Genomic DNA, 23,883 nt, shown 5'->3' with positions numbered 1-23,883 from the left:
GTCAAAATTAAGAGCTAGAAAGCAGTAAAACAGCAGGCCTGCCCTGAAAGTGAAATGCTGCATAATACAATTACATTATTTTATGACAAAAGTGTGGTAGATTGTTTATTTACACAAAACCTAAAGACCTAAAAGACTGTAAATAAAATGTAAAAATAATACCTTTCATATCATATCATGCATCATGTCATATGGCGCAATCCTACTTTCTTTTGTCTGACTACAGATGGACAGAAAGAACATCTGTACTTTCTTCAGATGTGGCTGAATAAGCTCATCTTTTTTACTTTATCTATGTTGGGATCGGTGTATTTTGGTGTTGGTCTTGTCCCTCATTTTCCACTTACCCAGTGCCTCCAATGGCTTCTCTTTCCAGCTTGTTTCAAGAAATTCCTTCCTCAGCAACCCGAATGAGCTCACAGGCATCACATGGCATCACATCACACTACATGTTTACATATTTTTTTCATACTCTCAGCTCTCCTGATGCACCTGGAAACTTTGTTGCTGCCGTTTGCACAGAATCAAGGAGAAGTTGCACGTTTTTGTTATGACGCAAGAGAAAAATCACAAGATTTAAACTCCTGTCACAGAATGCAACTTTGCAGTTAGAAATCGGGGTGTCCCATCATGAGCATCCAAACAGAATAGATTATGTTTCGTGGTTTCAATAGGTGGAAGAGATGCGTCGGGATTTTGAGGAGAAGCTGCGAGCGTTCAGCCAGACTCAGGCCCAGTTTGAGGCAGATAAACGGCGAGCGCTGGAGGAGCTGAGGGCCACCCACCGGCAGGAGGTGGAGGAACTGCGCAACAACCAGCAGAACCAGAGCGCCTCCTCCACTGAAGACCAGGAGAAACTGGCTGAGCTTCATAGACAAGAGGTGGGCTACGAGCACGAGAGACAGGACGATAGCCGTGCTGTTACGGAGCTAGATTTTAGTTTCGTTTGACTTATGTGTTTTAGGGCTTTTGTGGAAAGTTCATAGAGCAAGTTACTCTGTGGGGTAATTGCTGTTTTGGAGGATTTTTTTATATAAAAATGAAAGAAAATGTTGCCATAGACCTTTCTTGCATGTCATCCCCTTATTTTTCTGTCATTTTTATTTCCTCTCAACTTTTACCGGTCTAATTTAATACATTTTTCAAAGCCTAACTTAAAAAAAATCTTTAAAAGAAAACAAAACATAAAATAGTAAATTAGCATAAAATAACCAATTAATGGTTTCTTCCAAAAATTCCTAAATATTTTTGCAGTTCTGAGCCACAATACTTGATGTCCATGTATCCATGTCTGTGCAGGTGGAGTCTCTGATGGAGAGAGTTGAAGAATTTTCAAAGGATAAAGTCCGTTTGGTGGAAGAATATGAGGCCAAGCTGGCCAAGGCTCAGGAATATTATGAGAGAGAGCTGGAGGCCATGAGGCGGACACACCAGCTCACCACCGAGAACCTGCTGGCCTGGAAGAGGACGGAGGTAAAACATGAGAAAGCAAAGAAAGAAAGATTCACAAGTTCTAGTAGATTAAACATTGTAGTGATGATCTTCTGTATGTCCTCATGTTAAGGTTGAGCTCCGGAAGGAATTCCAGGCTCAGGAAGCGGCGCTGCAGCGTTCACTATCCAAGCTGAGGAGTGAGCTTCAGAAAGCCCAGGAGGAGGCCCGGGAGAATCGAGACAAGACCAACAGACTGCAGACATCGCTGGCCAATGCTGAGGGAACCATTAAGGTGTAATAAACAGAGATTTAGGCTTGAATTAAGCATTTAAGAAACCAGATATACACAACTTGAAAACTGCTCCATAACAGGTGCTAATTGTTGTTATTTACAGTATTCACTAATAGTATGAGTCTTCCTTTAGTTCAGGTTGGGTTGACAGCGGGTTAAATTAAATGGAAAAGATTTACTGAGAACAAAAACAAAAAGAAAAGCCCCAGGGTTAAATCTGTTTTTAAGGAGCTTGGTGTGATGGGAAAGGTAATGTAGTGTGAGCTGAAAGACCTGCAGGCAGATCTTTACAGGAGGAAACTTTAAATACAGAAATGTTTCATTGCTGCACTGTAGCTGTGCAACATGTGTGTTTTTATGTGTGCTGCAGAACCTGCACAAGCAGCTGGAGGAAGCCATCCAGGATGGCGAGATCTGGGTGATGCAGCTGAAGGATACGGAGTATGAACTGGAAGGCAGCAGGGAACGGGTTCAGCAGCAAGCTACGGAAATCCTCCACAAAGCCAGTAAGATGTGCTTCTACATGAACTTCTATACAATAGTGTACTAAACTCGAGCAGTTGCATAAAACTATATGTAGTTTCACCCCTTAATGTCGTGAATATATTTAGAGCTATATAAAAACAAATATAGTAAATAATAAGCAAGAATTGGCAAAAAGTAAAACTGGAATTAAAAGAACTACAATTAAATATTGAATAATGTTTTCAAATTTGATTTGAGAGAGTTTAGACAAACATGAAGGCTAAAATAGGAAGAAAAACATAAGAAAAATGCCGTGTTTCAAAGGACAGGGCAAAAGCCAATGCTTGCTTTATCCCACCTGTACTCCATAACCCAATGAAATATTACAATACCATCATTATCATCGTCACCATACACACCACAGTCAAATTTATTATTAGTAACCATAATCTTCAATACATCATATTATAATGAAACTATACAGTAATAATGATGGAATGATAATAATGACAGTAGTACCGATATATAATAATAATAATACTAGCAGTAGCAACAATAACAACAAAAGAAAAATCATTGTTACTGTGCATACCATGGCCCCATTCATTTATTAATTACTAGATAATAAAAGCTGTGTCCCAACCTCGGCGGTAAAATGTGAAGCCTATGTGGAAGTGCAAAAAGTTGCAGTTCACCCCTCGTCCACTAGGGGCTGGCTCAAAAACAGAGTCAATCCTCCAGTAATGACGACACGCGTGACGCTGTCAAGATGGCGACTGTGTGAAGTACCCAATGAGCTTCAATTCAGAAACCTACGGGTGACGTCACGGAGGCTCCGCCCTTCTTTTATATACAGTCTATGATTGGGACATAGCTATAGTGTACCATACATCACTTTAAATTGAACTTTGCAGTAATAATAATAATAGTTATGATGTTGATGATAATAAAAATAATAATAGTATCAGGCAATAAATTATTTACATCCGAAATCCATTGCTTACTGGAAGCATCTTGTGATAATTGGCACCCTTCTGTGCTGTTCAAGGAGCATTTCATTAATGTTGATTTGTACGTGTGGATATGTGGACATTACCTGTTTTTCTCCCCTAGCCCATAAATTATTAACAATAAAGACATAGGAATAGATAATAAATAAAAATATACAAATAAATTAATAAATACCAGTAAATAAATAAAAATACATTAAATAATTAAATCAATAAGATAAAAAGAAATTAAATTTTAAAAAGACCAGAAGCCTGTGTGTCAATCATGTGCCAGTCAGTCTGAATGACCTTTAAAGATTCATGTTCTTTATAAGATCTCATTATTGAAAGATCTTTTCACAGCCATTACACAAACGCATGGGCTACAGTTATTTATATCACCCCAAATTATTGTAGATAATAATACGAAACTGAGTATAATGAGAAAATTAATGATGTGACACAAATTGTGAAAAAAATAAAATCACTGTAACTCTGAGCAAGCTCTGTAGCTTTTTTCTTTTATATCAGGGTAACATTGCACAGAAAACACATGTACATAAGGTGTAAAGGAGGAAAAGGTCTACAGATGCACTTTTAGTCCTCTGTTTCAGTGAAGCAGGACATAATACAGGATTCTTCCATTGCGCCATGCTTTGAAATGAGTGCCATTCCCACCGGCTAAGCATGATTTTACCCAGAAGTAATATTTACAAAGTAAATAAAAGAGGAACCTAAATAGACCCTTGAGGAACTCCACAAATGCTCTATTGAGTTCTTAAGTTTGCATATAGCAGAAGAGGTGAATTTATTATGTTTAACTGGTTGCATTTGACCAGATCTTTCTGTGGGGCCTGTTTGAAAAACTGCTGGTTTTGATTGGATTGTTTTAGGTCAGATTGGTTCCTTGCAGGCCACTCAGATGGCTCATGAGGCCACCATTAGGAACCTGGACCAGGAACAGAGCCGCCTCAAGGAAAAGATCAGCAGGCTGGAGGAGGAGAGGGAGGCACTGCTCAATCAGAACCAGGCATCCAACGAACAGCACAAACAACAAGTGCTCAAGCTAGAGCAGGTACTTGAGTTATTTGTGGGTGTAGTGTGGGGGAGACACAAATCAACAGTCATATCAGCCATTTTTTTCTTGTCTTTTGTACCGTCTGCTTCAGTCTCTGCGTGAGGAGCACCAGGGCTATGAGAAGGAGCTCTCCAGGTTGAGAGCACATTATGAGGAAGAGACACATCGCTTTAGGGAGGCACAGGTCAGAGCACTGGATGAGCTGGAGGAAAAGCACCAGGCCATGAGGGAGGAAGCCCAGCAGGAGAAAGAGGAAGAGAAGAAACTTCTCATTACGGTACGTTCAATTTTAACATTCAGAGGGTTAATAGTCAGATTTTCACTTTTTTTAATAATTCAAACACAGTTAAATCTATTTAAAGGAGATTGTTTTTGCTCGTAATGTTTATAACTTCTATCAAAAAATTTTAAGGAGAACCAGAACTAATAAGTCACCATTTAAGAAATAAAAGCAATAATTAAAAGATATAAAGCCAAGCGTTGCTCTCAGGGTGTGTATCTATCTTTTTTTTTTTACTTAAAAAACAACATCCCCCTCTTTGTTTCCCTTTGCATCTTTCAGTCTATCTTTGTTTCTTTCTTTATCTCCAATTTGTCTTTTTTCACCTCCTCATTCTTCTTCTCTGTCTCAGAGTTTAAAGCAGCCACTACAAGTGACAAGTGATCACATTAAAGAGATTAAATCAATCTAAACCATCTATTTACCTTAACAGTATCACTTTAACACAGATCCTTTAAAGCAGCTGCATGTGTACCTTTTCTTTTTAGTCTGATAGCTTCTAAATAGGGCTGCAGCTAATGACTATTCTCATGGTCGTTTAGTCACGACTATTAAAACGACTAGTCAACCAATTGGATTATGTATCTCATGATTATTATAAATGGCTCTTATTTCACTTTCAGCTTTGAAATCTTGCATGAGGTTGTTATGTAAGTCCGACGTTCCTCCTCTTTAATTATTCGAGCATTGCGGACATTCTTCCGTGGTACGCAAGGTCCGCTTTAGAAATCTCACATGTATTTAATTTACTTTGTAAGTTTAACGTGAAGTTATCCCAGACTTTTGACGTCCTCTGCCACCGTTTTGCTCCCTGGTCCGCCACCATATTATCCCCTGGTGGACTTTATTGCACATACTCTCAGCAGTGATAAGAAAAGAAGGCGATGTCTCACTCTGTAGTTTTTTTTTTTTGTTTGTTTTTTGTTTTGTGCATGTGCATTGTGCAAATCTCAGCAGAGATAGGAAAGAAGATGATGGCTGTGTCCGAATGTCCACCCTACTCCCTACATAGTGCCCATATAGGGGTCCCGCCATTTTGTCGGAGTGTCCGAATGTCCAGAGAGAAAAAAGTAGGGCACTTAAAATTACCCACAATGCATCTTGAAACGTCGTGAGAATCAATAGTCACTAGACGGGTCAATATAGACCACAATGCATTGCGGGCAGAAGCTCAACGTGGCGCAAGGAGGTGAAAAAATCAAGCTGCGCAAAATTACCTATAAGCAAACAAATAAAGAATAAAATACAACATAAGGAATAAAAATAAAAATATTTACACACAACTTTGGATTGGATTTGGAATGACATCTTGACGCGGGTTGCGGTTGCCGTGGTGATGGCAGTAGTCACGTGGTTTGTGGCAAGAAAAAAATAGGCAGCTTCGTGTCTGAATCGCCAAGAGAATGAGTCACTATGTAGTGTGCCATGTTGCGCAGCCCTATGTTGTGAACGAGGGGTTAGGGAGTCGGGTGGACATTCGGATACATGGGATGTCTCACTCTGTAGGTTTTTTTTTTTTTTTTTTTTTTTTTTTTTTGCAGGCAATAGTCGAAATTCATTGTCAACTATTTTTATTGCCGACTGTTGTGGACAACGTCAACTAAGCGTTGCAGCCCTACTACTAAAATAGAAAAGGAGGCTCCTGAGGAGTGTGGGAGGTTTAGTAGCTGTGGTTGGGGTGGTCCAGCCCAGGCCTTTCCTTTATTTACCGGAAATACATTTTGGACTTTGACAGGGATAAATAGGTATAAATTGTCCTCTGAATGATTTATAGTACCTGATACTCAGCCATTCCTTCAGTTCCAGCCAGAGATTGGCAATAAAAGATAGATGTACCCACTATTGTCAGACGGTGGTTTTTCTTTCTTGATGAAAATTTTATCATCATCATTTTGAAGCCAGAAATGACCACATTTGACAACAGGGAGGAGCATTTAAGTTTTAAGTCTTACATGCAAACATTTTTAGTTATGCAGCAGAAATGCACCATGAAGTTTTTACAAGCTTTTCAGAGAGACAGCAGGGTGTGAGGCTGAGGTGAGCAGCTCCAGAAACAGAAAATCACTTTGTTGTAGGTGAAGTTTTACCCGCGAAACACAAATGAGCAAGTTTCAGATTTGACTGACAAAACTCTCTTCAAGAGCTAGAAACTGTGGGGTCATTTTTTCCAAAGGACCACCTGCACACTCATCAACAGAAGGTAATTAGCTTCAGCATCATATTCACTTCTCATACATCCATCTTTTAAATAGCCCACGCTATAGCTGCTATTTATTGGGAATTCACCCATCCTTGCTTCTTCTGAGGTTGGGTTGCTGGGGCAGAAACTTTAGCAGGGAAACTTCCCATTCTGCTCATCTGGGCAGATCCTGAGGTGTTCCAGGCCAACAGAGAGACATTGTCCCTCCAACGTGTCCTAGGTCTTTCCCGAGGCCTCCTTCCAATGGGACTTGCCCAGAAAACCTCAAGAGGAAGGAGGAGTCCAGGAGACATCGTAATCAGATGACCTAGCCAGCTTCTTTGGCGCCTTTTAAAGCAGAAAATCATCTGTTCTATTCTGAGTCCTGTCGGGGGGGACGGAGCTTCTCTCCCTTTCTCTAATGGAGAACCCAGGCATCCTGTGGTGGCCTCATGTATCTACAATCTTGGTCTTTTGGTCACTACCCACAGCCATATTGGTGACAATGACAGCACTAAGACACACTGCAGTAGTATGTGCTCAGCATCTAAAAGCAGAAAAAATTCTTTGTCTTAGTTTTAGCACCAAAGAGAAGCTCGTTAATTGATCGGTGAATCTTAATGTCCTCTAGAGTGGCACAAGAGGTCGAAGGCATATTTTTCTCTTGAATTCTTTGTCTCCAGTACATTTCACCCTCTGTATTCACTCGCATGTGGCTCCAGCTACATGCGGCAACCTAGTTCAAGAGTCTCGTTCATACTGCTGGAATCCAGTCTGAGCAAATTAGCTCAAAGACTTGAAGGCGGCATGGTAACAGCTACAGAGAGAAACAAAACGCTTGGGCTCAAAGCTTGCTATAAATGAAAACATATTTTTGCCTCTGAAATGACATAAGACTTTCTAAATCTTTAGCAATATTGAACTTGGTGTTCTCTCTCTGTCTCTTTCCATATTCTCCCCTTTCATAAGGGAAAAATATGAGCTCATACTTGCGATGCTGTTTGAAGCTGACTGCTAATTGGTTGATTTTCACTGACATTAAATCCTGCCTCCAAGCCAAGCGAGAGCCCTGTGTGAGCATGTGGGTGTGTGTTTATAGATTCCCTGAAAGAGAAAATGGGAGAGAGAAATGATGAGGAAGAAAATTATTATTATTATGTAAGTCAAAGCTGTGCCTTGCCTCATCATGCTGAAATGAACGTCTGTTTTATTCAGAGTGAAATCTCAGAGGAAGCAGGAGGTCCGACCTGGACATTTTTTTAAATAGCTGATTTAATCTTAAGCATCTTCCACTTATTACTTCATGTCTATCAGCAAGATATTAATGAGTTCCTCAACCAAAGCAATGAAATGACTAATTCTGCAAATTGCCTATGATGTATTAATTCATAATTCACCACCTTATACGCAAGGTGAAAGGAGACAGTGGTAGAATAAAAGGGTTTTATTTATATTCCTAATCTCTCCATAACTCGTCAAACTGCTGTGGATTCACAGTGATTTTATTCTTTAAATGCAAATTAACATTTTGTTTATTATTTATTTTTGTGTTTCTCTGAATTAAGCATTTAGTCTTTTATTAGAAAATTCCCCAGTTTTTGTGAATCCAACCATCAGATACCCTTATTTATTTTATAATTTGTTCAATTTATTGCAAAGCAAGTTAAACAAATCTTTACATTATTACATTTTAGAGACTAGGACCGTCAAAATATTACATAGGTACAGATTTTCTTGGTACGATTATTATCAAAGAAATAATCCGGATTATTATGCATTACTTAATTTCACAATATAATAGATGGGTAAAATCACATGAACCCTCCTTTTAGGTCTTTAAGTTTTATTTATTTCTATTATTTGGTGCCAACATAACAAAACAATTTAGAAACAAGTAAAGTAGCCAAGAAGTCTCATTCCAGCCAAGTCCCCTCTCCTGTAAACAATAAATAAATCCTGCATATTTACAGGGTGTGCAGAATTATTAGGCAAGTTGTATTTTTGAGTATTAATTTTATTATTGAACAACAACTATGTTCGCAATGAACAAAAAAGACTCATAAATATCAAAGCTGAATATGTTTGGAAGTTGGAGTGGGGCTTTTTTAGTTTTAGTATCTTAGGAGGATATCTGTGTGTGCAGGTGACTATTACTGTGCATAATTATTAGGCAACTTAACAAAAACCAAATATATACCCATTTCACTTATTTATTTTCACCAGGGAAACCAATATAACAACTCAAAATTTACAAATATACATTTCTGGCATTCAAAAACAAAACAAAAACAAATCAGTGACCAATATAACCACCTTTCTTTGCGACGACACTCAAAAGCCTGCCATCCATAGATTCTGTCAGTGTCTTGATCTGTTCACGATCAACATTGCGTGCAGCAGCAACCACAGCCTCCCAGACACTGTTCAGAGAGGTGGACTGTTTTCCCTCCCTGTAGATCTCACATTTGATGAGGGACCACAGGTTCTCTATGGGGTTAAGATCAGGTGAACAAGGAGGCCATGTCATTATTTTTTCTTCTTTAGACCTTTTCTGGCCAGCCACGCAGTGGAGTACTTGGATGCGTGTGATGGAGCATTGTCCTGCATGAAAATCATGTTTTTCTTGAACGATGCTGACTTCTTCCTGTACCACTGCTTGAAGAAGGTGTCTTCCAGAAACTGGCAGTAGGACTGGGAGTTGAGCTTGACTCCATCCTCAACCCGAAAAGGTCCCACAAGCTCATCTTTGATGATACCAGCCCATACCAGTATCCCACCTCCACCTTGCTGGCGTCTGAGTCGGAGTGGAGCTCTCTGCCCTGTACTGATCCAGCCACGGGCCCATCCATCTGGCCCATCAAGACTCACTCTCATTTCATCAGTCCATAAAACCTTAGAAAAATCAGTCTTATGATATTTCTTGGCCCAGTCTTGACGTTTTATCTTGTGTGTCTTGTACAGTGGTGGTCGTTTTTCAGCCTTCCTTACCTTGGCCATGTCCCTGAGTATTGCAGACCTTGTGCTTCTTGGCACTCCAGTGATGTTGCAGCTCTGAAATATGGCAAAACTGGTGGCCAATGGCATCTTGGCAGCTTCACGCTTGATTTTCCTCAGTTCATGGGCAGTTACTTTGCGCCTTGTTTTTTTAACACGCTTCTTGCGACCCTGTTGACTATTTTGAATGAAACGCTTGATTGTTCGATGATCACGCCTCAAAAGCTTGGCAATTTTAAGAGTGGTGCATCCCTCTGCAAGACATCTCACTATTTTTGACTTTTCAGAGTCCGTCAAATCTCTCTTCTGACCCATTTTGCCAAAGGAATGGAAGTTGCCTAATAATTATGCACACCTGATATAGGGTGTTGATGTCATTAGAACACACCCCTTCTCATTACAGAGATGCACATCACCTGATATGCTTAATTGGTAGTAGGCTTTCAAGCCTGTACCGGTTGGAGTACAACAACATGCATAAAGAGGATGATGTGATCAAAATACTCATTTGCCTAATAATTCTGCACACACTATACTCTGGATTTCTCTGAGAGAAAACAGATTAAAACGCTACAGGACTTGTGAAGCTTTTTTTATGTGAAGTACATTATGAAAATGTTTTGAACATTTCTTTTTAAGCTGAATAGAAAATTTAGAAACAGGAAAAAAGATGCTAGCTTTTGATTTATGGCTGCCTGTTAGCGGTGTAGCTACTGTTGGAAACATAAATAATACGGAAACAGTAACAAAAGTAAGACCATATATCTGAAGTTAAATGTGGTTTCTGCTACAGGCCGTTGCACACTGAAGACAAAAAAAGGCGTTGGCCTCTTGCATGCAAAACTATGCGTCAAAAAAGCTGAAGGTTTTTCTCCTTTGTGTGATGTAACATGACGTGAATGCACTGTAAGCCCAACCAAAATTACAAAGCAGCTGATGATGATGTTTAATTTGAGTGCCTTTAGGATGACATTAACTTAATTTAACCCAGTTACTGCGCATTTAACATTACTTTAGCGTACATAGCCGGGTGGATATCCTGATAACATATTCAACATATTTCTACCTGGATGTTGTACAACTTTGCTTTTGTTACATGCACTATAAGGTTAGGACATAATCATTATTCTGTCCACTGCCCGTGGGTGACTCTGCACGGAGTAACAGAACACTTGGTTTGGCGTTGAAAAGGAGAAAAGGATGACTCAAACCTGGAAGTAAACTGAGGTTTTACTGTTTGTCTTCATCACTTGCTTTACAAAGCCAGACTTTCCTGTGAAACTAAAATGTGAATAGAAGAATGTGTATTTTATAAATGAAATGGTAAATCACAGTGTAGCACAAAATATAAGCTAAATGCTACATACAACAAATGGGACATTTACCATAAGCTAAATGGTATACAATAAGCCACCAATATCCACAACTATAAACAGTAAAAAAAAACAAACAAAGCTTCTCCAGAGCTCAACGGTGGTGGATGGACCAGATTAAAGACAGATACTCTGGAGCACATTTTCGTCTGTTTCCGAATGTCCACCCTACTCCCTAACCCCTCGTTCACTACATAGGGCTGCGCTACATAGCACACTACATAGTGACTCATTCTCTTTGCGATTCGGACACGAAGCTGCCTATTTTTTTCTCGCCACAAACGATGTGACTACTGCCGTCACCATGGCAACCACAACCCATGTCAAGATGTCATTCTAAATCCAATCCAAAGTTGTGTGTAAATATTTTTAATTTTTATTCCTTATGTTGTATGTTATTCTATTTTATTTGCTTATAGGTAATTTTGCGCAGCTCAATTTTTTCACCTCCTTGCTCCACGTTGAGCTTCTGCCCGCAATGCAGTGTGGTCTATATTGGTCTATAGTGACCATCGATGCTCACTACTTTTCAAGATGCATTGTGGGTAATTTTAAGTGCCCTACTTTTTTCTCTCTGGACATTCGGACACTCTGAAAAAATGGCGTGACCCCTATTTAGGGCACTATGTAGGGAGTAGGGTGGACATTCGGACACAGCGTTCATGTCCCATAATGAAAGATGGCCGGTCTGACCTGTGACCTTGCCCATGTGACTTTGACAACCAATAGAAAGCCAAGAAGTTTCAAAACAAAAGAACACTTTCAAAATAAAGAAACGTTGTTCATAGCAACCATAATTATATATTTATTAAATCTGTATTTATTTATTTATTACTAATTATATAAAGTGATGATTTTGAGGAATCTCTACAATTAATTAATCATGGCATTTAATACAGGGATTCATTTTAAAATCAAGTAACCATGACAGCATTTGTTTATCATTACCAAACAAATGTGTTTGTCATAAAAGGCTGCAACAATATAATCTGTTTCATTTTGATCCTATGCTGCACACAGATTTCTTCATGACTCTTTTTAAAATATAACGTAACAAGTTACTATATAGTTTATTTGCATTATCTACAAAAGAAGAATGTATGTTTCATTACTTCAAGAACTCTAGGGTATAATAAATGATTGTAAATTACACATTGAATCAATAGTCATGCTTTAAACGTTGCAAAATTCCTCGAAGCACAATAGTGAAATGTTTTAGAAATGTCTTGTTTTTGAAGAGCTTATTAAAATGAAAACCAATGTGCATCAAAGCCAGTGGGTTCTGGAAATGTAACATTACAACAAATCTGTCCTTTGCATGCTTCCACCATTGCCTGTAATAAACGTATGCAACCATTTGCATTAAAGAGGCAGATACAGCAGGAAGAACAGGAAAGCTTTATTCACATTTTCAAAACACAAGTGGTCATGTGGAGGTAAAACATGTAGAAATAAAAATTTGAAAGCCACCCTCACAGTAAATTTAATAGTATCTGCAAAGAATGAACTCCGTGTGATCAGAAACCAGAATAACTGCTGCAATATCAACAAAGCACAATAATGTTTTGTGTAATATAAAGTAGCATTTATGGTGGAGATGTCAGAAATGAATAAAATGCTTAGAAGCAGAGAAGATGACCAAAGAAGGAAAAAGAGATTTTCCTCAGAGAAAATCAAAGTGGCCCAGAAAGGATTTGATGCTCTGGTTTGAAGGATTATAGAAAGCAGTCGGTTTGACAAGATGGCCTTTCAAGTGTAAATGACAATTCACGTGTCCGCTCTTTATTCAGTGGCCCTGTGCCACACTCAGCAGTTACCATGACTTCATATTACGACACAAATGGGATTGACAGGACAGTGCTTTCTTAAATCGCCTGCTTCTTTTTGTAGAGATTATATTTTGTATATTTCAGAGGAAAAGGGACCACCAGGCTTTCACAGTGTATGCACATACTGATCACTTCATGTGTCATAACGGTGATTAAAACTCTTTTTATAGTCTACTCACACAAATCAGCTCTCTCAATTTTTGTCTTGTCGTCTTCATCTTTTCAGCATCTTCTCATCTTTGTTCCTCACATCTTTTTCTTCTCTTCCCTCTCTAGAAACTGAGTCAGGAGTTTGAAATTAAACGTCTGTCATTAGAGGAGCAGAGAAACCGTCTCCAGCAGCAACTGGACAACTTGAAAGAGGAGCTCTCGGCCAAACTCAACATAGCAAATCAGGAAGTATGAAATTATTGCATGGTCTTTTAATTCATTTCACATTTTTCACTTAGGATATGGCAACCATCTGATCGTCTTCTCAGGTGTCCCACCTCCAGGAGCTTGTGAGAGAAGGAGAGCAGAACCTGAGCTCAGCTCAGACACAGATCACCTGTCTGAAGGAAACTCAGGAGAAACTCAGGATAGAGTTGGACGCCACCAGAGCCCGGGTCCGAGAGACCAGCAACCTGCTGACTGACCTGCAGGTGAGGATGAAAACAGAAAGCTGCTTATGCTTACACAGTATTTTACCTTCATATTTACACTCTGTCTCACCTGCACTCATTTATTATCAGTTAAAGCAGTGGTTCTCAACCTGGGGTTCGGGACCCACAAGGGGGTCCCCCAAAAAGCACGGGGGGTCCCTGAGGCTTTGAACATTAAGAGCCATTGTGATTAATGTCCACACATCATCCCTATTTTAAGAAAAAAATGTAAGCCTCTATGTTAATTTAATTAACTTAATTTAAGTGTGGCTTTATTGAAGGACGGGATTCAGTCAGAATACAGTATTTATAGTGAGAATCTCACTTTTGAAAGTATAAAACCAAGGATGGCTTTACTACGGGGTGGGGCAGGAGGTCCATGGCTTTTAATGCATTAAGTGGAGGAAAATAGGTTGGGAACCACTGAGTTAAAGGACACCCCAGACAGTTAATGTCAAAAACACGAGACTGTTCCTGCTTAGATTGGACAGCTGTTAAGAAAGATTGGCGCTGGCTTTCTATATAAATGTTTGCCAAATTTAGGTAACGTTTCACAATATTTGAAGCAAATGAATAACTTTTTGGTCTACCTTTATGCTATTGTCTCAGATGTTTCCAGGCGAAAATCTTGTGCTCTAAGTTTCCTGTACACTGATATTTAGCCCAAAAATGATGACAAAAAATAAATAAATAACAAAAATCATCAAGCTCATACGTTAATGGTATATTGGAGTTGGTAATTTCCTGAGAATGGTTGAAAAATGACTTATCCAGCACTCAGGATAACAGCTGATGAAATGTCTATGTTTATCTTTTATTTGTTTTTTTCTCATTTAAAACTATGGTAGGCAGAGCCTGAGGCCTGTACTACGAAGCTACATTTTCTATTATCGAGGTAACTTCAAGGTTAAGCCTAGGTTTTCCATACTATGACGCTGGTTCACTTCTTACTGAGGTAAATCACCATGGTAACTTAAGATGAATGGCTATGTATTGGATAAGAGATCAGTGAGTATAAAAGCACCACCTCCTGACCAATCAGATCTCTTAGAAGATCCTGTTTTTAGGGATAGATTCATCCTTTTGATGATGTCTATACGAAGGGTACAGATTGTCATACACTGCCCTACATTTATCCGTACAACAGAGACAGTGTGAAGAAATAAAGCCTTGTCACTGACTGCTTTGAGATATATTTTTGTTCTTGTTCTTGACTTGTTCCTAAGTCTGTTTAACTCCACTAGGGTTGCATCTGAAATAATGAGGTTAAACAGGGTGCTGAGCCTCAAAAGAACTCGATGGAAAATATAAAGGAAAGGAACGACATTAAGGAAGTGCTCAGAATGCTTCATAGCACAGGCCTCTGATCTGGAGTTGACTAATCAGAGCAGCGCAAACAGAGCTGACCAATCAGACCAGACTACACCCCCTTAGTTTCTTATTATGGGAGCTACTTTATTGAGATATATTGCAGGTGGCACTAATTTTTCTGCCAGAACTGCATAAAGGCTGCAACAAGATGACAGAATTAAGAGTATGGGCTGAGCTTCAAAGGCTGAATAAATTTTCTTTGCTTCAACAGCTAATATTCCAACACTGTGTTTTTGCAGGAGCTCTGATAACAGGCTTTTGTGCTTTTGCCACTTATTGACTGAACTGTGGTTGAACCTTTTTCCCATTGCACAAAGCTGCCTTTATTTTTGTAAATAAATAGTTATCACACCTAAAAAGTAGCTCCAGAAACCTTTCTTACCCAGCCTTTGTTTCTGTTTAACCTCCGTCAAATGATGAGCATGTGAAAGTTTTTCAGCTTCTCTGTAATCTTTGATAAACTGAGCTCCAGACTGCAGCTGTCACACCACTGCAGTCATTCAGAGTTAGCAGGAGGAGAAGAGAAACGTCTGAGAAATGTTCGGAACTTCAGCAGACATCAGCTGGGATGTGATTGGTGCAAAGTTGATGTGACATAACCCTTTGGCAATCCAAAGGAGGTTAACACAGGGTTTCATCATCCTGTAGTCGAGTTTCTGGGAGTTGAAGAAGGACATATTTCATAGGATACAATTAGTATGTGCAGCTTTTCAGTTTTTGATGTGTTACGTTATGTTTTTAGTAATTTTTCTGCAATTATAATGTTTATTTTTCTTTCATAACTTTTTAGATATGAATTTTCTTTTTTTTAATTTCAATGTTGTTATGTTGCTGATCATCTTGTCTTTAAAAGTCGAGCCCTGTCTAGAACACAATGAAGAACATGTAGCCTGAGAGCTATTAAAAACACTTCTTAACTGTCTGAAATTAGACTTCAAACCTTCAAAAACCAGCCGTCTGTTTATTCTTAATAGCTTTAAAATAGTTTCCTTCAGTCACTTGCTGTCTTCTCTTTGATTTCCCTTTTATCCATGCTCTTAGCATTTCATTTGGTGGGCTGTCATCATCTAAGATCAAGATAAGTTTGCTGCGTTTGTAGAGGATTTATCGACTTCTCCCAGAAGTGTGAGAGGAAAATGGGAGGGTGGTGAAATGGGGGCACTGAAGAACATTTTGAAAGCAGGAGAGCAGGAAATGAGAGGAACGAGCACAGCTCTGATGGCCAGCTGTGACATGATGTTGATGATGATGATGATGAGACTGTTATGAGTGAGCGGCCCAGTGTTTGAAAGGAACCCTAGAGAAGAGTTTGTGTGCAAAAGTAAAGACGAAATGAGAAATTTTTACCAAATTCTGATCGTCCATACTATTAATAAGACTTATGTTTGCATGGAAATGATCTGCTTTATTATACTGTTATGAATAAATTCTGGATAAATGAGAGGCATAGCAGAAGTGGAAGGAAAGTGAACAGTGAGCACAAACTATGAGAGAGAGACTGAATAAAAGGAGGTAATTAGATAAAATTGCACTCGTCCGATTTGCTTTGCCTCCAGTGTTCTATATAAAGAAAGGGATTTTCAGGGTAAAAAAAGCTGAGCTGAACATGGGATTGTACCTTTTATTCACACTGAGCTCATTGCACAGAACCGGTTGAGGCCAGCTTCTCAGTAAATTTAGACCAGCTATTGTTAAGCAGGAAATGAACCTTCATACTTTTCTAAAATAAAAAAGCAGAAAAAACAGTGAAGAAGAAGTCTTAGAAGTTAAGGGAGTTTTGTTGTTTTGTAGTAAAGTACTCTTCTCCATCTGTTTGGGCTGGCCCTATATTAATATGCTTGTCTGGAATTCTGGATATAAGAGGTTAGAAAGGTTCATATCTTTATTTTCTGTTCTGATCATGATGTGGCATCCTCCAGGACTCGGTTCTAGACTCTGCATTGTTCATCTAACAACAACCTGGCTCGGCTAGAGAAGGAGGAAGTAACATAAAATAATGATGGACAGATGGAAGATAGAGCAGTAGAGACTTTAATGTCCCAGATGGAAATGAAGAATAATATAAATAAAACAAATAGGAGGAATGGGCGGGAGGTGCTTTTCCAATTAAAGAAACAAAAACTACCCGACTAAACTACCTGCAAAACAATAGCTAACCAAGTATATAACAAAGAAAAACTGCTGTGAAATGATAGTCAAATCTAACTGGCCCAGTCTCCAATAATTAACACTTACAATGATCACACCGAACGTAAGGGAAAGGGCTTTTTCTATTGTTGCCCCCACCCTTTGGAACTCACTCCCACAATGCATCAACAAAATGTGTGGTTATTATTGTCTCTGACAGCATATCACATATCTGGCAGCAAAATGCCTCTTTAGGTTCTCTTGTCCAGGCAAGCCTGAGACTTTTAGGTTTTCTTTGACCAGCCAGTGTCTGCAGAATGTGGCTCCACGTGCTGGTTCTAAATAGCTTTTTCCACTTGATGAATATTTTAGAATTAGAAACTTTTCCAAAGATGCTGCCAGTCCAGAAGAACAGCACAGAAGTCCTGTTTCCAGTCCAGTCTCTTCATTAATTACCTGAAATATTTTATAATTAATCTTGAAGTCTTGGTATAAACCTTTAGGGCTACACGGGCTAGCTCCTCAGCACATTTTAGATTTGCTAAATACATGCTCCTTCACTCCGACTCTCAGGTCAACTAGCCAGAGTTTGGTCATGGTTAGTAAATACTAAGTAGTACCACTCGCTTTTCCAGCACAAATTTCCTTACCTTTTGTACTAAGTTTATTTTCTTGTACATTTTTCACAGCGTCCCAACTTTTTTTGAGTCAGAGTCGTTTGAAGAATGAAGCACTTTTTACAAATCAGTAATTCTCCCCTAAACTCAGCAGGAGGTTTTCTTTGTAACTCTTGTATAATCCCAAGACCCTTAAGATTTATTCAGCCACACTTTGGAAAAACCTGAGTTAAGACTTAAACTAAATGGGTTGCAACAACAAAATACTGCAGTATATAACTCTTTTAACTCATCCCTTTATTCTGTCTGAATATCTTAAACACAGTGACAGTTTTTTACCTATATTAAAGCACATTAGCACTTCTTTCACTCACGTTATACAGAATCATTTGACTGATGAAAAAATCTGGAAATGTTATTAGATAACACTACAATGAAATTGGTCTAATTGTCATGTGTGTGCTTTTTTTTTTTTGTCCCCCAATGGTGATGAGAATATTTGTTACCTTATCCGAGGAATCCAGTGTGTCTTACTGAAGCAACATGAGGTTTATCATGCTCACTTTCAACCTGTGCATCATCCCTATAACAGCTTAAAAGCAAGTAGTGATAGCTTTGAATGTGGAAATACAGCTCCCATCCCTCTTTTCTTGCATCTGTAATTCTTTAAAACAGGTTTAGATACACAGAAATGTAAATGTTACACACAATGTTGACATTACTTCTGTGGTCCTAAGCAGTTGAGTCTGGCTCCTAAAAGCCTCTCCTTACAGCTAAAAATCAGAGGGTTTAGGTCTTTTAATGAGCTCATCAGCACATAAGCCCTGGAGCTGCTACAGCAGCTGGAAATGGCACAACTAGCACTTTATAAATGCCCTGTAGCTGCTGCTTTATGAATAGATGTGTAGGTGGACATGACAGGCTGAGTCACCCTGCTTCAGCTACTGAAATGTGCCTTGTGGACAGAGATGCAGCTTTGAATTTGAGTCTGGACTCTTGCACCTAAACATATGTTGTAACGCCTAACACTTGATTTTTTTTTTACTTTTAACCACGTATTTAAGTATTTAAACTATTTTTTTGTTTGTTTGTTTGTTTTAGGAGGAAATTGAGACCCAGAAGCAGCAGCATGAGGCCAGAGTGATGTCCATCAGAACGGAGGAGAAACAGAAGATGGACAAGATGGCAGATGACTTGGATCAAAAATGGAGAGATGCACTCCGGTAGATAAAGAAAACCAATTTCTCATCTCGGTCACCCTGTCAGTCTTCTCTATTTGTTTCCTTTTTTGTTGCTTTAAAATGTCTCACCTGCCCTTCACAGTACCCTCATTTTTATCAGAACAAGTCAGAGTTATGGATATTAATGAGAACAAAAAAGGAAATGAACACAGTTGGACTAAATTTACAGTCATACAATATTTACAGATATCCTTCAGCAAGACTAATTTAAACAGTGAATATAATCCATTTTATCCAACTGTGCTGTTCTTTCTGCAGGGAAGAAGTGCGCTTGTTGAAGGAGGAGCTGAATGAGGAGTATGAAGCAGACAAACAGGCAGCGCTGACTCAGCTCTCCCAGCAGAAGGAGCTGGAGATGATGGCGGCAAGAGAGGGCTGGCAGAGGAAGGTGGAAGACCTGCTGGAACAGGTACAGCACAGACTACAATCTGATACCTCGTTTCATTTTCAAAGACTACATCATGTCACCGTTTGACTCTGCACTACTGTCTGCTCAGTCAAATCTTTATGTAGTTAAAAAATGCAAAGTTGATGACTTTAGCTTTCTAAATCGCAATGAACATTTATTAATTAAGTACCGTAACTTGAAAACAAGTACGATGAACATTAGCCAACAAATGTTGGCGTCACCTTCTTCTGCCTTGTGAACACTTTGCAAGTTGTAAATGAGCTTGCTGAGGACTTTAAAAATCAAATAGCCAGTAAATTCTGATATGATAAAATGCCGTTTGCATATTTAACTTAAAAAGAAAGACCTGATTACAGCAAAGCAAGTCCTGTTGTGTAAAATAGGGCTGCAACTAATGACTATTCTGATGGTTGATTAGTCACCGACTATTAAAACGACTAGTCGACCATTCGGATTATGTGTCTCATTATTATTATAAATGGCTTTTATTTAATTTTCAGCTTTGAAATCTTACATGAGGTTGTTAAGTAAGTCCGACGTTCCTCCTCTTTAAATGTTCGAGCATTGCAGACGTACTTCCGTGGTACGCAAGGTCTGCTTTACAAATCACACATGTATTTAATTTATTTTGTAAGTATAACGTGAAGTTATCCCAGACTTTTGACGTCCTCTGCCACCGTGTTGCTCCCTGGTCCACTGCCATATTTTTCCCCTGGCGGACTTTATTGCACATGTGCAAATCTCAGCAGAGATAACAAAAAAGAAGACGATGTTTCACTCTGTAGTTTTATTTATTTATTTATTTTTGTGGATGTGCATTGTGCAGCTCTCAGCAGAAATAGGGAAGAAGACGATGTCTCACTCTGTATGTTTTTTTTTAGTTTTCTTTTGTTTTTGCCGACAATAGTCGACAGGTAAATTCATTGTTGACCATTTTTATTGTCAACTATTGTTGACAGTGTCAACTAATCTTTGCAGCACTAGTGTAAAACATTCTTTTAATCAAATTTGGACTATGATTTGTTTATTCATGTGGTGTAAGAATGTTTTTCCATCTCATACCTCACAAATGAAACCATTTACGGGGATAATGATCCTAACACGTTGTGTCCATGTGAATCCTGAAGAACACCTGGAGTAAATCTGACTGATTTAGGGGTGGGGTGGGAGAGGGGACTGAGTTATAGCTTTCCAAAGAGGCCAAAATCAATAATTTAGTCCAAGTGGTCCTAGAATAGCTCTTAGTTTATTTAGGGTACTCTATGAGAAGATGTTTTAGTCAGGAATGTTAGAAATATTAAGGACAGATTTGAGAACATGTTTGATTTGAAACACAACAAAATACCTCATGTACGGAGCTGAAAACATCTAACGGGATCATGAAGTTTGAAAGAAAAAGGCATTCCCTATGGGAATGCAGCGCACAGGCATAAACAAGTATGATGAGCTCCTGCAGAAAACATGGCGACCTTGAAGCCCATGTACTCTTTCAGACCCACACAGCTCTCTACGAAGCTGGTGCAACTCTAAGAAACAGAGAAATGAAGGCTTTGAGAGCCAGTCAGTCAAAATATGTGTGAAGGATATCATTTATCCAGCTCATTGTGTCCAACAGTCAAGTCATGTGGACTGGGTGAAGTTTCATGTAGACATTTTGCTCTCATTTCAGTTAGTAGCTAAAAGGATGCTACTTTGATTAAGGTGAGGTGAGGTGATACCTTAGTCCTCCTTCTCTGTTAAGTGAAGACTTCTCTTCTTTGACATAGAAGGCCTCTTTTACTCCCTGCTCACACCCTCTTGTCTTCTCTGTCCAACATTTAACATTGTGGTCGTCAAAAGATGTGAGTCCTGGCCTGATGAGTTGGTTCTCCTGCTTTGGCCCATTGATTTGTTGAATGGTTGCTTGGTTTCCTCAGTATAAAGCTCGTTGTAGTCGTCACTGCTCTTAAATGCATACGTGAAGTTGCTTTTTTTGAGAGTGTGCAGTCAGGTGCTCAGGACAGATAAGGAATGACAAGGCCTTCCTTTTCCCTTTTTTCGTCCCTTTTTCTCTGTGTTGGCGGTGTTCCTGAATCCTGCTACAATTTTAACAAAGGTCCAGTCTGGGTAGCAACCATCCTTAAAACGCCTTCAGGTGTTTTACATGTTTCTGGGCCTCTGCATGGGTCGGGATGCTGTCTGTCCAGCTTGTGTTCCTGTAGATCCAGGCTGCTATCTTCTTATGTTACAGCACAGCCCTGGAAAGGCTAGCTTGATGTTAATTGTGAAAGTCTGGACTTCTTTGGCCTAATTTTGACCAATGTGTCTGTTAAAATCTTTACCTTGTCTATGGTTAATGTTAATTTGTGTTGATGCATATATATTCTTCAGGATTGCTTTACAGTCACTTTGATGGGAAGTGATCATTATTTCACAACTGTTTAACTTTAAATTGAGGAAAAGCCTTTTTTTAAAACCAGATCAGTTTTTTTTATCCCTTATGTGGCTTTGAGGACACAAGGTGATGGCCTTTACCCCCGCTTCCACTGTGAGAACTTCTCTGAGTGTCAGCTCTGCTCTAAGAGGCAAAAAATAGCCTGTCCATGGAGAGATGCAAGTAGCACATCTCACACTCACTATCTCAGGCTTCGTCCTCTGTTAATGGCTGTGTTAAGCTAATTAAAAGCAATGCCATAAACAGTTACTGCACCTGCTTTACAATTCACTTCATTCCCACAACAAACACATTGTAGAAAAAGACTGAAGGATTTAACTTCAGTCGCTGTTATTTTTGTCCAGTTTTCTGTTCTTTGCCAACAGCAAAGCAGACAAAAAAAGAAAATGAAAGCTTGCTGGTTTTAATTAGTTTTTCCCTGAGCTGTATTTCTCAGTGACCTTATATCCATATGCATGACGAACATAGGCACTTTGTACATAAACCGAAGAAGATCTAAAGAGTGTGTGTGTTTGAAATTGATAGTGTATTAGTTTTTCTTCTCACAGCGGCTACAGCTTCTGGAGTTGTTTCTAACGGGAATGGGAATTATCAGAGCTGCTCAGGTCAGAAGAAAAGCTCTGCAGCAACACAGAGAAATGTTTGACTGAAAGCTCAGACACTGTTGAAGCTGTTCGTACTGAGCGTCCTGCCTCTGGGGACTTCACAGCTCCTCTGAGTCATGACAGAAACCTCAAAGAGGATCGTCCTGATTTTGCCAGGACTCTGGTGGCCTCAGATAAATATTTTCTGAGAAGATGGAGTCAGCAACCACCGCTGCCGGCTTGGCAACTTTGCAGATAGCCTCCCAACCGAATCAATGACTCACTGCAAAGTTAATAAGCAACCTGACATTTTGAGGATATACAAAGCAAACAAGAGAATCATTTTAAGCCAGATTTGGTTATTTTTATCGTAATGTTTGTTCAAAAGTGACATCTTATCTGGATTTGTTCTTGGCTTTTACACTAAACCTTTAGTTTCTTATACACGCAGTCCCCTCGACAGAAAGTTTTCTTGACTAATGAGAAAATAAAAAATCCTTAGTTGATGAATCAAACTGAAAACGACTGAAGCTGCTATCATGCTTTAATGTTGCAGGAGCAGTGTTTATGCATGTCACAATACAAAATGCTGCATTTTAAACCAACTATGCAGAGCCTGAAAATAAACATCAAACAGGGTCACGGGAGAATACCTGAGGAGCTTACACGCTGTATGCAGAAGCATGATCGTGTGTTCGGGCCTATGAACGGTGCATGTTTTGTCTCTTCAAAGTGGTTTTGTCCGTTGTGCTTTCTTGTTTTATTTTGTAAGAAACATGAACACAACCCTCCGAATTATACACACAAGTCAGCAGTAAATATTATAAATTATAATTAAAATATAATTATTATTATTCTTTTTTTATACACTCATGTCCTTATTTGTGTAGCCTTTTGAGACCAGGATGTGGGAAATCACTTGGTCAAATTCAGGGTTGTGATGGTTGTGATCCTGCTTTTCCTCATTCTTTCCCAGGCCATGTAGAAAATGTCATCTCTTGGAGTCTACACCCCCTAACTCTTCTGGGATGAGGGAGATGTACTTATGGAAGTGGGAAATTAAAATCATGCTGGATAATCCTCTGCTAGCAGATTTCAGAGATTCCTTTGGGCTGTTTAGGTCTCTCACACCTCCCCTGATATTTTATCCAACTCACAGACCAGATGATGATCAGTTTAACAATCTGCCGCTTTGCCACCCTTGAGTCCAGAGCATAATGCATCATATCAGGTTAAATGACTGCAAGGCAAATCACTGACTACTGGCCCACCATGATTAAATACACTGTGGGAGCGTCTATGTTGTGGGCGGGGCATGTTTGTCACAGCAGTCCAACAGAAACTCAGCACCTTGGTTTCAATCAGGCCACTCCTGCTTTCACAGCATTTCAGGCTTCCTGGTGATTTTTAACTTTGTTGTTGACATCGCTGAGACCATGAGCCAATTTTTGTTGTAAAATCTGAAACTGCATTAACCTTTGCCTGGAACTAGTCTTTTATCCTCAGCTCATTTTATTCCCATCTCAGGAACCAAGAGCCAAACAAA

General features: G+C 39.2%; 1 protein-coding gene across 2 annotated transcripts in view; it reads left to right on the top strand.

Annotated features, from left to right (window-relative positions):
* The window catches only part of LOC121635170 (protein FAM184A-like), a 59,431-nt gene that overhangs the window by 16,129 nt on the left and 19,419 nt on the right, over nt 1-23,883 (top strand). For both annotated transcript variants that reach the window (XM_041978254.1, XM_041978255.1), the window contains exons 5-14: nt 675-881; nt 1,300-1,473; nt 1,565-1,726; nt 2,097-2,232; nt 4,074-4,255; nt 4,350-4,535; nt 13,190-13,312; nt 13,393-13,554; nt 18,771-18,892; nt 19,169-19,319. In XM_041978254.1, coding sequence (XP_041834188.1) covers nt 675-881; nt 1,300-1,473; nt 1,565-1,726; nt 2,097-2,232; nt 4,074-4,255; nt 4,350-4,535; nt 13,190-13,312; nt 13,393-13,554; nt 18,771-18,892; nt 19,169-19,319 — 1,605 coding nt within the window. The remainder of the gene's footprint in view (nt 1-674; nt 882-1,299; nt 1,474-1,564; nt 1,727-2,096; nt 2,233-4,073; nt 4,256-4,349; nt 4,536-13,189; nt 13,313-13,392; nt 13,555-18,770; nt 18,893-19,168; nt 19,320-23,883) is intronic.

This window comes from Melanotaenia boesemani, chromosome 24 (assembly GCF_017639745.1).
Source record: "Melanotaenia boesemani isolate fMelBoe1 chromosome 24, fMelBoe1.pri, whole genome shotgun sequence".
Taxonomy (NCBI): domain Eukaryota; kingdom Metazoa; phylum Chordata; class Actinopteri; order Atheriniformes; family Melanotaeniidae; genus Melanotaenia; species Melanotaenia boesemani.
The sequence above is the reverse complement of the archived record's forward strand: the minus strand, read 5'-3'. Positions and strand labels throughout refer to the sequence as shown.